This window comes from Staurois parvus, unplaced genomic scaffold (genome assembly GCF_062004578.1).
Source record: "Staurois parvus isolate SC_StPar_1 unplaced genomic scaffold, SC_StPar_1.0 ptg000440l, whole genome shotgun sequence".
Lineage (NCBI taxonomy): Eukaryota > Metazoa > Chordata > Amphibia > Anura > Ranidae > Staurois > Staurois parvus.
The window spans coordinates 326,419-342,202 of NW_028318236.1; the positions used below are offsets into that span (position 1 = coordinate 326,419).

Genomic DNA, 15,784 nt, shown 5'->3' on the forward strand with positions numbered 1-15,784 from the left:
GCTCTCTTGGGTGGGAGGGGGGGGCAGGGGTGTTGGTCAATGTCAGGTTCTCTCTGGGGGGGGCAAATCTATTGCTGCCTGGCACAGCTCCATCTTGTATCATATTTGCAGTCTCTAAATAAATAAGTACAATATTTATTTATTTCAGGTACTTATATAGCACCATCAATTTACACAGCGCTTTACATATATATTGCACATTCACATCAGTCCCTAACCCTCAAGGGATGTACAATCTAAAGTCCATAACTTACATTCATACACATACTAGGACCAATTTAGACAGGATCCAATTAACCTACCAGCATGTCTGTGGAGTGTGGGAGGAAACTGCAGTACCCAGAGGAAACCCATGCAGGCACAGGGAGAACATGCAAACTCCAGGCAGGTTGGTGTTGTGGTTGGGATTTGAACCAACGACCCTAGCACTGCCAGGTGGAAGTGCTAACCATTTAGCCACTGTGGTGCCCTCTTATATTACATCCACAGTCTCTGACCATCTCTTATATTATGTCCACAGTCTCTGACCATCTCTTATATTATGTCCACAGTCTCTGACCATCACTTATATTATGTCCACAGTCTCTGACCATCTCTTATATTATGTTTACAGTCTCTGACCATCTCTTATATTACAGGTGAAACTCAAAAAATTAGAATATCGTGCAAAAGTTCATTTATTTCAGTAATGCAACTTAAAAGGTGAAACTAATATATGAGATAGACTCATTACATGCAAAGCAAGATAGTTCAAGCCGTGGTTTGTCATAATTGTGATGATTATGGCTTACAGCTCATGAAAACCCCAAATCCACAATCTCAGAAAACTAGAATATTGTGAAAAGGTGCAATATTCTAGGCTCAAAGTGTCCCACTCTAATCAGCTAATTAAGCCATAATACCTGCAAAGGGTTCCTGAGCCTTTAAATGGTCTCCCAGTCTGGTTCAGTAGGAATCACAATCATGGGAAAGACTGCTGACCTGACAGTTGTGCAGAAAACCATCATTGACACCCTCCATAAGGAGGGAAAGCCTTAAAAAGGTAATTGCAAGAGAAGTTGGATGTTCCCAAAGTGCTGTATCAAAGCGCATTAATAGAAGAGTTATGTGTAAGGGAAAAGTGTGGAAGAAAAAGGTGCACAAGCAGCAGGGCTGACCGCAGCCTGGAGAGGATTGTCAGGAAAAGGCCATTCAAAAGTGTTGGGGACTTTCACAAGGAGTGGACTGAGGCTGAAGTCAGTGCATCAATAGCCACCACAGACAGACGGATCCTGGACATGGGCTTCAAATGTCGTATTCCTCTTGTCAAGCCACTCCTGAACAACAAACAACGTCAGAAGCGTCTTACCTGGACTAAACAAAAACAGACCTGGTCTGTTGCTCAGTGGTCCAAAGTCCTCTTTTCTGATGAGAGCAACTTTTGCATCTCATTTGGAAACCAAGGACCCAGAGTATGGAGGAAGAATGGAGAGGCACACACTGCAAGATGCTTAAAGTCCAGTGTGAAGTTTCCACAGTTTGTGTTGATTTGGGGAGCCATGTCATCTGCTGGTGTTGGTCCAATGTGCTTCATTAAGTCCAGGGTCAAAGCAGCCATCTACCAGGAGATTTTGGAGCACTTCATGCTTTCTTCCGCAGACGAGCTTTATGGGGATGCTGACTTCATTTTCCAGCAGGACTTGGCACCTGCCCACACTGCCAAAAGCACCAAAACCTGGTTCAATGACCGTGGGATTACTGTGCTTGATTGGCCAGCAAACTCACCTGACCTGAACCCCATAGAGAATCTATGGGGCATTGCCAAGAGAAAGATGAGAGACATGAGACCGAACAATGCAGAAGAGCTGAAGGCCGCTATTGAAGCATCCTGGTCTTCCATAACACCTCAGCAGTGCCACAGGCTGATAGCTTCCATGCCACGCCGCATTGAGGCAGTAATTGCTGCAAAAGGGGCCCAAACCAAGTACTGAGTACATATGCATGCTTATACTTTTCAGAGGTCCGATATTGTTCTATGTACAATCCTTGTTTTATTGATTGCATGTAATATTCTAATTTTCTGAGATTGTGGATTTGGGGTTTTCATGAGCTGTAAGCCATAATCATCACAATTATGACAAATCACGGCTTGAACTATCTTGCTTTGCATGTAATGAGTCTATCTCATATATTAGTTTCACCTTTTAAGTTGCATTACTGAAATAAATGAACTTTTGCACAATATTCTAATTTTTCGAGTTTCACCTGTATGTCCACAGTCTCTGACCATCTCTTATATTATGTCCACAGTCTCTGACCATCTCTTATATTATGTCCACAGTCTCTGACCATCTCTTATATTATGTCCACAGTCTCTGACCATCTCTTATATTATGTCCACAGTCTCTGACCATCTCTTATATTATGTCCACAGTCTCTGACCATCTCTTATATTATGTCCACAGTCTCTGACCATCTCTTGTATTATGTCCACAGTTTCTATCCATCTCTTGTATCACGCCTATGGTCATTTTGCGGTCTATGCTGGTTCATGAGGCAGTCGGCCGCACCAGGATACCTCTCCTGCTACACATCTGTATGCGCGGAGATCGCTTGCCATTTGATCGTCCCACGGGAGTCCGGACCCTTCTGTGACATGCTTTCCTTTAATCTACTTGCTGTGAGTTGCCAATTGTGTGTTTTCAATAAATACCTATTTTAATGCTGCACTTAGTCTGGTGCCCCTCTGCTTCATTTTCATATACAGCACAGAGTTCTAAGGGTGCTGCTGCTGATGCTGCTTTTTGTTCCTGCACTTCCACGTGAGTGCTTTATGGTCCCCCACATGGACTTTTAATGGACTATTAATATATAGTCACACACCCCTCCAGCGCCAATTACTATGCTTTTTCCTAAGTCCTATATTGTTTCTGTTGTCCTGATATAGAAGTGGGTAAGCATTATCACTCTAGGACTAGAAGTGTGTTACTGGTGAAATAAACCATGAAAGACTCCAGATCCAGAACAAAAAGTTGGCTTGCTGGGGTTCTACCATAGAAAGAACTATGGGTGTTTTCCCATCATGTCTACCCTTTTCTAACCAGCAGGTTCTGAATACGAGTCCAAGGTTTCAGATAGTTGGTTTACTGCTGAACTGCATAGAGCAGGATCTTGGGTTGTACAAAAAAACAATTAAATTATTCTGAGAAGGCCCCAACCTTCTCTTCTGTAGATGTAGTGCTGTCTAGGTCATCAAGTAAAGGTACAGTTTCCAGTGGCAACCATAAAAATTTGGAATTCCCACCACATTCTGTCCCAGTAACAATGGACAAGTAGAAAGGGTGAATCTCCCCAGAAAACAATGCCTCCAGTTCATCCGGCACCATACCAATATAGCTCAAAATAGGGTTATCGAAAAATATGGTGAACCCATGATATCAGCTCAAATTGAGGAATTGGCTATTTCAGTAAGGGGCACCACATCTTAATATTGTACAGGAATCTAAGAATTTAGAAAAGCAGACTTTTAAAGTACACTGTAAAGGAACCTGAACAGTGATAATATATTATAGCTCATTCAGAAAAATAGCTTTCACACCAGCAGAGATGAACCTGAAAACTCCAAATTCATTGAGGCGTCATCATAAAGTGCATAATTGTAAAATGAAGAAAAAGTGCAAAAAAGGCAAAACTAAACTTATCCACTGACATTTCAGGGATTCGCCCCAGCCCCTTGTGACATACATGATTTTCAAATTCTGGCAAGAACCCGAAATATCAGTGGATATGTTTAGTTGTTCATTTATTGCACTTTTTATTGTATTCTACATTAATGTGCTTTATAATAAAAATTCAATACATTTTGAGATGTGAGGTTCATCTCTGCTGGTGTGCTGGCTAATTTTCTGAATGAGCAATAAAAACCCAACAGGAGTTTTACTTCCTATGTGGCAAATGAAAAAAACATTTGTCTGCAGAAAAATTTTAAGGGGTCTATTTATCAATCTTTTCACCCGAGTCACCACAACTTTTACTAGTGGGAATCCTTCATGAAAACACTGTTAAACAGACCATTAGGCTACGTTCACACCTATGCAGTTTGCGTTTGATCTATTTCTCCAGTGCATTTTGCATTGCATTCTGTGTTTTTGCACATGTGCTTTTGATGTGTTTTGCTTTTTTTTTTATCTTTTTTTATTGCTAGGCAGATTTAAAACGCAAAACGCATCAAAAACACAGCAAAAATGCATTAAAAAACGCAGCAAAAATGCACTACATGCTTTTCTGCAGCATTTCCATTGAGGCCTATAGAACCAAAAATGCAACTTTTTGTGTGAAAATGCGGAGATGCAAACGTGTCCCATAGGAAATCATGTTATATGGTCTGTAGTGCGTTTCTACAAAATGCTTAGGCGTGATGCTAGGGTTAAATACTTATTTTTTAAAATATAAGGAATTTATACAAATAATTATATAAAATATTGGATTTATATATAAGATGAAATTAAAAAAATATAAAATAAAAATATAACTATAAAAAAATCAATGTATCTATAAAATAGTATATCAAAAATATATAAAGTTTAAATAAATATACTGTATAAATATACTTAAAAAAATAAAAAGTATATAAAATATAATTTATATATAATATAAAATATTGGACTTGTAGGGCCCATTCACACTTGTGCATTGTGGCAATGCACCCTAAAATGTTGCCACAATGCATGGCAATGCACTTGCTCTATGTGGGATGCACTGGGGTACCATTCATTGTGAGTGTCACCCTAACACTTTAATCTGTAAAGCTTGATACACAATGCACCGCAATGCATATAAAGTGTATTTGGGGGCACCACATCATTAAAAACAGGTCATAGATGTTTTTTTATTTTTCATCAGTTGTTGTGCATTGGCAGCTCTTTTGATCGTAAGCTCCATGGGCAGGGCTCTCCTATTCCTTCTGTATTGAACTGTATTGTAATTGTACCATCCCCCTTTATATTATAAAGCAATGCGTAAACTGTTGGAGCTATATAAATCCTGAATAATAATATTAAATGGCTATCGCCATACATTAACCACTTCCCATCCGGCCCATGTACATAAATGGTCAGAAGGGGGCAGTGCAGGGGCGGGTTGACATTCATAAACGGCACCCGCCATTTTGGACTGTGCGTGCGCGGCACCATGATTGTTGTATGGGACCTCTGTGTGAGGTCCCGATCATGTGATCACTGATTGGTCACTTCTGACATCATTGCTTACTACATGTGAAATCTGTGAGTGATCACGGAGGTCATATTGTACAAGGCTATTTACAACAGCCTTGTACCATGTGATAAGCTTAGACCAATCACAGCTCACACAGTATTTCTCAATGGCTGCAGCCAGAGAGAAGGAGAAATGATTGCTTTTACAGCCTTTATGGGTGTAAAAGCAATCAGTGTAAAAAAAAAGAAAAAAATCTTCATCACCCCCCACAAGTAGTACAGTGTCACTATGGTGACACTGTACTGGTAGGGTGACAGTATGTTAAAAAAAGCAAAAAAACCCCATAAATAATAATATAAAAAAATAAAATAAAATTGTAAAAAAAATGTTATAAATTAATTTGGGTTATTTTATTTTACTAAAAAGATAGCTGAATAAATTTTGGCCAAGATTTATGAAGAAGGATTATTTATTTGCAACATTTTATAAGAAAAACAATTTTTTTCTGGACTTTTTCATTTATATAGCAAAAAAAAAAATTGCAGAGGTGAATAAATAGCACCAAAATAAAGTTTTATCTGTCTAAAAAAAATGCTAAAAAATTCATATGGGTACAGTGTTGCATGACCACACAATTGTGATTCAAAGTGTGACAGTGCTGAAAGCTGAAAATTGGCCTGGACAGGAAGGGGGTAAAAGTGTCCGGACTTGAAGTGGTTAATATGCCTTACTGTGTGTCTTCTAGCATGCCACAATGCAATGCATACATTTTCATAATAAAAACATACGGGAACAAAAAGTAATTCTTCCAGAAAAGCCTTTCAATATGTTTACACCTTTTCAGTGCATAGTTTAGCACAGTACTGGATATTCATAACCATGCCTGCTATCAGTCACATGTGAAAAACACACACATTAGCATAATCATCTATAGCTTGCAATAAAAACATGGATACATTTGTGCTGGCCAATCAGAGCACATTCTAATGCAAATATGAAATCAAGCCAGCTGCAGAAATAGAAGATAGCAAGAAGTATGGTCATTACTGGCAGCACACAAATAACAATCAATAAATAAATGGAAGCACATTGAAACGCGTGGAGCCTGAATCAGTGATCAAAAACCATTGGCGTCCGGAGGGAGAATTCTGCATTGCTTACACCTCTGAACCTTGTACATTTATTTCCCAGAGAGCGAGGTTGAGAAATGTTAATTGCCTTGAGATCTTCTTGAAATGTACCATATAGAATATTCATCACGGATGGTGCAGTCTGCAATTTCTCATCTACATGAGAGGAAGTTGGTACAGAACCTGTATTCTCATCTGCTAAATTAATTAATGCAATATCATATCCCATTAGGGGCTGATAACAGCGCACTTGTCAAAATCAATACTGTCCCTTCTGTGCCTGCAGCTACAAGACAGGTCACATGTTCCAGCCAAATTAACCCTTGACGTCCTCGGGAGATTACACTGACATTGATGCTGTGCTCTCTATAAATAGAAAGCCGGGTATTGACTACAAAGGCACACACTTTAAATACCAGGTAATATAAACCAGCAGCATGAAAAAAAAAAAAAGCACAACGATGTTCCACAAAGCACTTTGAAGGATCAAAACAAAAACGTCAGATGCACTTTTTATATTTCTTTTTTTGCTTGCATAAGACAGGTGTGGGATCAGAGGTATGGAGAAGCAGTCATTAGAAGTAGATACCTATAGCCTGAACTTTAGGCAGACATAAAAAACAACACCAAATAATGAAAGTACGCATTAAAAAAATTAAAGAGACCCTGTCCCCAGACCATTCATTTCAACAACAATCTTCTCATAAGATTATATGTGCAATTTATTGCATGTAATCTACTTGTGAAAGACTCTCTTACGTAGACATCCAAAACCTTAAAACTGTTTCTGGGGGCTACCCTCTTAGAAGGGATGTCATCAGTCCCAGCAGACTCAGAGCTGTCATTCAAGTACTCATTTATAATATTATCCTTCCCTCCTCCTCTGGAGTTATATAAAAGGTTATGTAGGGAAAGGTGGAGGAGCTGGGCCAGCACAGAGAGTAATTAGACACTCCTACAGTACTGCATGTGTCATAACAAGCACAAATGACAGAGCAATTTGCTAAGCAAGGTGTTATTGTGCGTATAGAACCAAGAATAACATACGTGTAGCATCCTCATAGATGGGTGCTAGGTTTAGATAGATAAGAGTTAGTATGTGTTTGGCATGCTGGCTAACTGTATATATTCATTGAGCACACAAAGTTCTGGGTCTATCTTGTATAGGATTGGTTCAGCCCAGAGAGGGGGGGGGGTAGCATGCTGCCCTCCCAAGCAATGCTGCTGCATCTGCTGTCGAGGGGCCGCAGGTGGGCAAATTTAAGGGCCTGAATACTGAGAACTGCGTTGTGCTAGAGCTGGCTGAGGGGCCATTTATGGAAGATCTGATCTGGAGGAAGGCAACCAGCTGTTCTTGGGCCTTGTATGTACAAACACCTCTAAAAGGATCTTAGAGATTTTGTGCTGCTAAAACCCCTCTGATGCTAGGGAGTCAGCTGCGGGTCTAGCTAAAAGGGGACACCGGCCGGTGTCCTGAAGTCTTTGTCCACTTAATCTCTTACTTGTAGGGACTCTGCTCTAGCTTACTACTATTATTTCCTTAAAGCTGAAGTCTAATGTTTGTTGCAAGCGTGGACTTTGTCATAGCTTATCCTGAAGAATACCTAACTCCTCAAGTTGTATGTAGTTCTTGTTTTTGGAGTTTCCCACCTGATTCCCTCATCCCAAATCAAGTTCTCCAAACATAAAAGCAACAGAAACGTTATGCTTGTCAATTGGCCATTTGTCGACCTACGTTTACTTTTAAAGGAAGAAAAACCCTCTTTTTGTAAGATGTATACTGCTCTTTGCTGTTATTATGCCTTTTTTCAATAAAATTTTATTGGAACGAAAAAAAAAAAACAAGCAACAGAAACAACACCCCTAGACTGGTCATTGAAGAAACAAGTGATTGAGTCTTCATGTCTGACTGCGGACAAAGCTTTTTGGGAAGATTTGGACAGTATTCCTGTGGCTCCTACAGGAGCAGCTCTACATAAGCATTGCAGGTGAAGCAGATAGGAGAAGGATGGGGAACTGGACAGGGATGGGGGAAATAAGGCGAGAGTGGGCACCTCAGAGCTTTTTTAGAATTCCATGGATCATACCTTTAGATTACGTGTGAGAATCATACATCGATCAGCCAGTGATTAAGTGACCCATGGGCTCCAAATCATTTTGAATTTGAACATGGCATCTGAGTTTCACTGTCAGTTTTTCATTGGAGAATGTTCATTGAAGTCTGGCTTTTACTTCAATCAACAAGAGTAAGTTTGACAGCCAGGCTTTCATTATAGTTATGCGGGCATCAAAGCGTGTGTCCTAAATGTGAATTGGTATTTCGAGAAGCCTCCCAGTTTAAGATTAGGAAGTGCTTCACCTGAATACTTGGCGACACAAGTGCTTAGCAGTGTACAAAGTATTTTTAAATCTGCATCAACAGATCTTGCGCCATGGACAGGTCCACAAAGTATGCATATAAGTTCCCAGGTGAGATCAGCCATGGAAATAGTTTCTTGGGTGCAAGGCGGCTGAGCACTAAGTATTCCAAATTTCTACATTATTTTTTAAAGCCAAGCTCCAGATAAAACATGTTTGTTTTTCTTTTAGCTTTAGGTAGTGGGGAAGAATTAGAACCTCTGTTGGGGTTTTACTGCTGTCTGTGTCCCCACTCAATGTACTATTTCCCCTCACTTCCTCTCCCGGTGACTCACAGTACTAGCAACAAAATTCTGGAAAGAGTTGTAACCCCAGTCCCATTGGAGATATTTCCCACCACTGCCCATTAGGTTTGGGTGCCACATAGACAGGAAATAAATGGGAACTCTCTGCAATACCATATTGTGTAAAATCTGCAGACCTTTTAATCTTTCTCAACCTATCCAAAACTAAAATTAGATTGGTGTTAGACAAACAAAAAGGGGGATATTGGGATGTACTCGGGTGTCAAGTCACTTCCAATTATATAATACACTAGTGCCACGTCCTAATTAACCAGACAAAAAAGGGGAAGAGGAGCACGGGGAAGAAGTGCAGATGGACTTTAGAGGCACAGAAACCATAAACACATATTAGTAAAATCACTTGTACTTTATTTTGACAATAAGTCATGACAAAAACATCTTTTGTTTAAAAATTCATTGTACAATGTCCCTGCAGACAATGTCCCACAGCCCACCATATTGTATGGAACAAAACCAGTTATAAGACATACTATAACCACCAGGAATGTGTTTCGTGACAACAATCGCTTCTTCAGGGGCTAAGTAGTAAAATCTAAAAAAGATATACTACATACATTAAATATATTGTAATTTGATATATTTAATGTATGTATATCTTTTTTTAGATTTTACTACTTAGCCCCTGAAGAAGCGATTGTTGTCGAGAAACATGTTGGGCCATTCTTCTTGCAGTTTAATGTCTCTCACCCCCCCCCCCCCCTGGTGCTTATAGTATGCCTTATCACTGGTTTTGTTCCATACAATATGGTGGGCTGTGGGACATTGTCTGCAGGGACATTGTACAATGTATTTTTAAACAAAAGATGTTTTGACTTATTGTCAATGTAAAGTGATTTTACTAATATATGTTTATGGTTTTTGTGCCTCTAAAGTCCACCTGCACTTCTTCCCCTTGCTCCTTTTCCCCTTTTTTGTTAGATTGGTGTTAGGCTTTAACCACATCCTTCCTCTTAACTGAAGCAAAAATACTAATAAAATACTAATACAAGAATAGTAATAAAAAACCAACAATAGATAATGTGCAATACTATGATATACAGTATCTAAATTATGATATGTAAATTGCTATCTGTAAATCCACAGTGTTTCATTTCTTATTTCTACTGAAATAAAACTGAAGTAACATCCACCTTACTAACTAGAAAAAAGTGGCATTAGAAATGCCTTGCATCAGTGACCTATCTAGACTATCTGACAATGATCATTTTTTTTAACACCCAGGAGATATTTCTTGTAACATCTGGCAGGTCTTTTTTTAACAACTGGTGGATCTTTTTTTTTAAACACCTGGCCAATCTTTATTTTAACACCCAGCAGATCCTTTAACTAGTTAGCACATGCCATATCTTGATCTTTTTTTTTTTTATCACATGAAAATACAGGGGTTAGACAAAAAAAATGGAAAAACTACATGATTTGCAAATGTGAAAATGATGACATTTTGTGTTGAAAATGGAAGTGATATAACATTCTTTAGCTTCTGCTGTGTGATGAGACACCTAGCTACCAGGTGGGAAGCGTCCCTTTGTTTATTCACTGCGTGAGCTGCTACTAATACAGAGTCATGTAAGAGCTCATTTAAGCTTCAAAGAGGGCAAATTGTTGGTGCCCGCGTAGCTGGTGCCTCTGTGACTGAAATTGCCAATTTTTTTGTTGTGTCGTGAGGTACAGTATCAAAGGTTATGATGGCATATACAGTTTCCGGGAATACATCGTCTGATAAGCATAAGCATGGACGACATGGTTTACTGACTGAAAAAACAAAAAGGAAATTGCACAGGATTATGACCTGGAGTAAGAAAACAACTGCAAAAGTGACTGCAGAGGTCAATCTCAGTCCCATGAAGACTGAGATTGAGCTCTGCAGTCACTTTTGCAATGCTGAGCAGTGGAATGCACCATGATTGGAGTATGACACTGTGCTGATCAGGCCAGACCGCACTGCACAACAGCTGATATGTCATACCACAATGGCTGCTGTGAGCATACCCTTACTCTTTCCAGAACAGGTGCAGTTCAGGGCTGCAGTGAACTAAATAATATAAGTCCATCTTTTTTACTTATTTATTTTAATAAATTTAATAACATGTTTGATTGAAGGAGATGTATATACCGTCTACAAATTACTGTATTGGAAATGGAGAGACTGCCCATAAAAGTTCTTATTCATGTGAAAAAAAAACATTAGGACTATAAAATAAAATAAAATATTGACAATGATAACAAGAGAAATGCAGGAAATATATAAGCCAATACTTGTTCAAAAAGCCAGGGATTCAAAGTGTAAGTAGAATCATTAGAAAACCAGGCCCTATACGTCAAGATAGTATATTCCATAAATGTTACATAATTCTAAGCACCAAATAATATAATACATCAAAGGTTTGTGGACACTTGACCATTACACCTATATAAGGTTGGTGGACTTTGGTGCATATCAACATGGAGTTGACCTACACATTCTGTAGGGTTTTCACAAAATATTGGAGTGTGTATAAGAGAATGTGTGCCCGTTCAGTCAAGAGATTCTGTTGGGCGAGAAGACTTGCCCCACAATTTGCATTCACAATCATTCCAAAATTGTTCAATAAGGTTGAGGTCAAGTTGAGTTTCAAATCCGTCAAGCCATGTTTCTGTGGAGCTGGCTTTGTGCACCTGATATCAACATCTTGGAAAGGCGGTCACACATAGCTATATTGTATAGTCCCACATATGGAATAGAATTTGTCACAACCTTTGATGTAGCATTCAAAGTTGTTTTTGTCATCAAATACAACAATGTTAGATATCTCTGATATGAAAGATTCATAATTTAATCCTAAAGAGGTATCAATATATAAAGAGGCACCAATACAAAAAGCATAGAACACATTTACAAGTGAGCACATTTTTAAAAAGTCCTCCATGTCCATGGGTGGGAGAACCAGGAAAGTCAGACTTAGGGGTTGGTTTACTAAAGATGAATAGAGTGTGCACTTTGCAAAGGGCAGTTGTACGCTGCAAGTGCAGTTGCACAAGAGCTTAGTAAATGAGGTAGAGCTTCACTTTGCAAAAAAAACCCAATCACGTGCAAGTAAAATAAAATAAACAGCATTTCTGCACATGATTGGATGATGAAAGTCAGCAGAGCTTCTGATCATTTACTAAGCTCTGGATCAACTGCTCTTGTAGAGTGCAACTGCACTTAGCAAAGTGCACAGTCTATTTGCTTTTAGTGAATCAACCCCTTAGTTTGCCAGATCCAGTTTTCTTATATCCATCCATTCAAATATTTCATACTTCCCGAAAAATGTGGTGATCAAATACCTGAAATGTAATCCTTGGCCCTGGTCTAACCAAGTCTCACCCCACATGTGCATATTTTTAGAAGCATACAATTCTATTCATGCCTTACACAGCAGAACAAACATATCCAAACTTCTCTTATACAGTTGGGAAGTTATGCTTGCCTCCCGGGCACTCCCTATTTCACCAACTGCCACTGCTCAATTTGTACAGCTGCACAGCATAGAAAAGGCAGTCTAAATATTTTAGTTGGAATCTTACACTCTCCAGTCAAAAAACTCCAGTTCAGTATTTATTTACTGCATTATATCAGCTTTTGCATAATATTAAAGTTTAACCCAAGCCGATTTTGCTTTTAGTATTTTAGACATGTTTTTATTGCTGCCCATGTCCCTGTTGGTAATCTCCTCTCACTTCCTGTCCCAGTAGCAGTTCCTTTGTAAGTAAAGGGATTTCTTTAACAGAGACATGGCAAGACTCTGAGTCTGCAGTAAAATAAATTTTGCACTTCCACAACTTCCATTTTCACAGATTTCCTCCACTATCCAAGAGCAGTTGTGGAAGCAGGGTTGCTGTTAGGAACCACGGAGCCCCATACAGACAACTTGACAGGTCCCCCTCAAATAAACACTATGCTTCAGTCATGAATGAACACAGTGAGTAATCGGTACTGATCACTCATTGTGTTCATTCAGGAAAGGAAGGGGCTGGTAAATGTAACATATTTAATGGACACTCCCTCCACTCGCCATCCTGAAATATGCTATCATGTGCCTGCAGCTGCCACTGGGAAGGAGAAGAGGAAATCTGGCAGCACTGCGGGGGTAAAGTGGGTACACAGAGGGGGGCCTGGCAGCAGAGGGAAACGTATGGTGCAAAGGGAGGGTGATTGCCATGGCCGGGGGGGGGACAATTACTGGAACCAATTCCCTGTATGGCTTTCTCTGCAGCAGCTGAAAGCCGGTGGGAGGGAGATGAGAAGAAGCCAGGTTTCAGCTGCTGCAGAGAGAGCCATACAGGGGATCAACTCCAGTAATTCCCCCCCCCAACGCTGTGCCAATCACCCCCCCGCCCACATCTGATTCACCCAGCTGCCTGGGCCCCCCTACTTGCCTGGGTCCCATACAGTAGGACTGGTGGTACCCCCTTATCCACAACCCTGTGTGGAGGTGCATACTGTATATGACTGAACAGTTCAATAGGCACTAGAGTTATAGGAAGACTGCAATCAGCTCACCTGGCTAGTGTAATATCAGGACTGAACTACAGTAAGGGGTGGACAGCAGTAACTTCTTTTAAAGTGCAAGTAATACAAGCCAGATGTAAGTATGCATATTCCATAACTAGCCAATCCCTGTGGAAGCGGAGAATTACTGTAATAGCCACTGCTACTACAATGATCCTCAATGACTTCCAGATTCCATGCCAAGAGACTGCATAGTAACCACAGTTCAGCAAGTGTGCTTTTAAGAGAACTTTGTATTTTTCTCAATGACTGCAAGGCATACTTTGATTAGATGTGGTGGAGATTGTGTCGTTGCTGCAATCCATCTCACCCAATCAGAGAATGCTTTGCATTGACTGAAGAGACACAAAGCATTCTCCAAATGGCACCCATGCCGAGTGACCGATCCACGGCGGTTACTATGCAATAGGGCAGCCGTTTGGCATGGGATGTGAAAGACAACACGGACCACTACAGTAGTGACATCTACTACAGTAATTCTTCACTTCCACAGGGATTGGAAATATATATATATATATATATATATATATATATATATATATATAAATTTACTCTGGTTGAAACTTGACCAATACAAATATGTAAAAAATAATATGTCTTATGCTTTTAGTTCAGCATGCCAGATAAAATGGACATCGGCACTAGACATGTTTCAGATAGTCCTCACCTAAATGTTTTGGCAAAAAAATACTGGCTAGATTGACCAAAAGTTTGTATGCTGGGTTTTTTGGATTTGTAGTAAAGGTACCAAAATTGACGCAGCACAAGGGGTCTTAGTAATAGAACTGGTAGCACGCACATTCCCTTCTCTGCTATACAAGTCTGAGTAATACATGTGTACTGAAGGGTGTGGCTGTTACTCAGCTATAACAGCACAAAACACTGGAGTGGGAGGACAGGTAGCAACATGGCATAAAAAGTTATTCTAAAGCCCTACTTCGGGATGCCGTTTAAACTGGGCCTCCTTGTCAATGCATGGAGTAAATGCTCATTCAGTGCTTTCAAAGGGTTCCTCCACTCTGTTCCAGTGCCCCCCTGAAGCCTCTTCTCTTGACTTCCTGGAGGGATACATCCAGGACTGCTGGTGCTGCATTGTACATGATGAAGTCAGAGAGGTGCACCTTTCTAGGAAGTGAAGAGAAGAGGTTTCAGGAAGGCAAGCCCCCCCCCCCCACACACACACATCCCTGAAGTGAAGAGCATGTACTGCTGGGAAAAGGGTAAGTATTTGAACTGATTTCTTCCCCCCTAGCTAAATGAGCATTGCAAGGGAACCCCACTGAACGGATACATTTAACAGCAGCCCAGAGTGGGGCGATAAGGCATTTCAAGCACAATAACTCACAAATCATAACATGTCAGGGTACTGGACTGTCGTATCAAGAGATAAAAAAAGCATGAGACTTCATTTGAGTTTCAGCCTTCATTTACATAGAATTCCATGGATGGAATTATATATCACACAACAAATTACCATTTATATAACAGAATAACTGATAAAACACATCCTCAAGCAAGAAGAAAAATAACCCATCGAAGTCGATGATTTAAATGAATGAATTAAATATGAAAAACAAATGCAGATCCGCCATTCCCGAGTGAAAAAAAACCTTAGTGTAGTTTATCACCTTTTGACATGCAAGGAAAATAGTTTGGAACCATTGTCTTTACCTGATAGACACCCCACGATGACTGACAGAAAGAAAAAGAGTTTCCATGGCAACGCCATCCTTGGTCACTAGGGTCTGGAGTCCCTGTTTGTGTGATTGTTAGCAGTTTTGACGTTCCTTCATTAAGGCTCAGCCTGTTGAGACGGGAGAGAGGTCTCGGTTAGGGAGAATGAAATACAAGAAGCACATCTGGCAATAATATGATAGGCAAATCAACGGACAGTGCAGGGCCCTAAAGCAATTAAAAACCTGATACTATAAGCACTTAACGACAAATGCGAGCTGACACGTGGAAATGAGAGACGTGATTAAAGACCCAGAGAACCACTGAATTTTATTACCTGTGAACATTTGTAAAGGATATTAATATTGTGTGCCCTCTCTGCCAGTATGGTACAATAGGCACTAGCCTTGGTTTAGGAATACAACTACGTGATCAGCGAAATGGCAGAAATGACCTGTAGGGCTTAAAGGGCACTTGGGCTTTGCTCACGATGGTTAACCAACTCAGTATGAACATAAGTCCAGCCACCATAA

The 15,784-nt window shown here is 40.0% G+C and overlaps 1 protein-coding gene across 1 annotated transcript in view; it reads right to left on the reverse strand.

The window, feature by feature from the left end:
* LOC149454008 (contactin-5-like) overlaps positions 1-15,784 on the reverse strand; it is a gene marked incomplete at its 3' end in the record, with an annotated part of 1,251,777 nt that overhangs the window by 263,225 nt on the left and 972,768 nt on the right. The window contains exon 6 of the mRNA XM_089687921.1: positions 15,249-15,381. Within this exon, the coding sequence (XP_089544047.1) occupies positions 15,249-15,306 (58 nt within the window). The remainder of the gene's footprint in view (positions 1-15,248; positions 15,382-15,784) is intronic.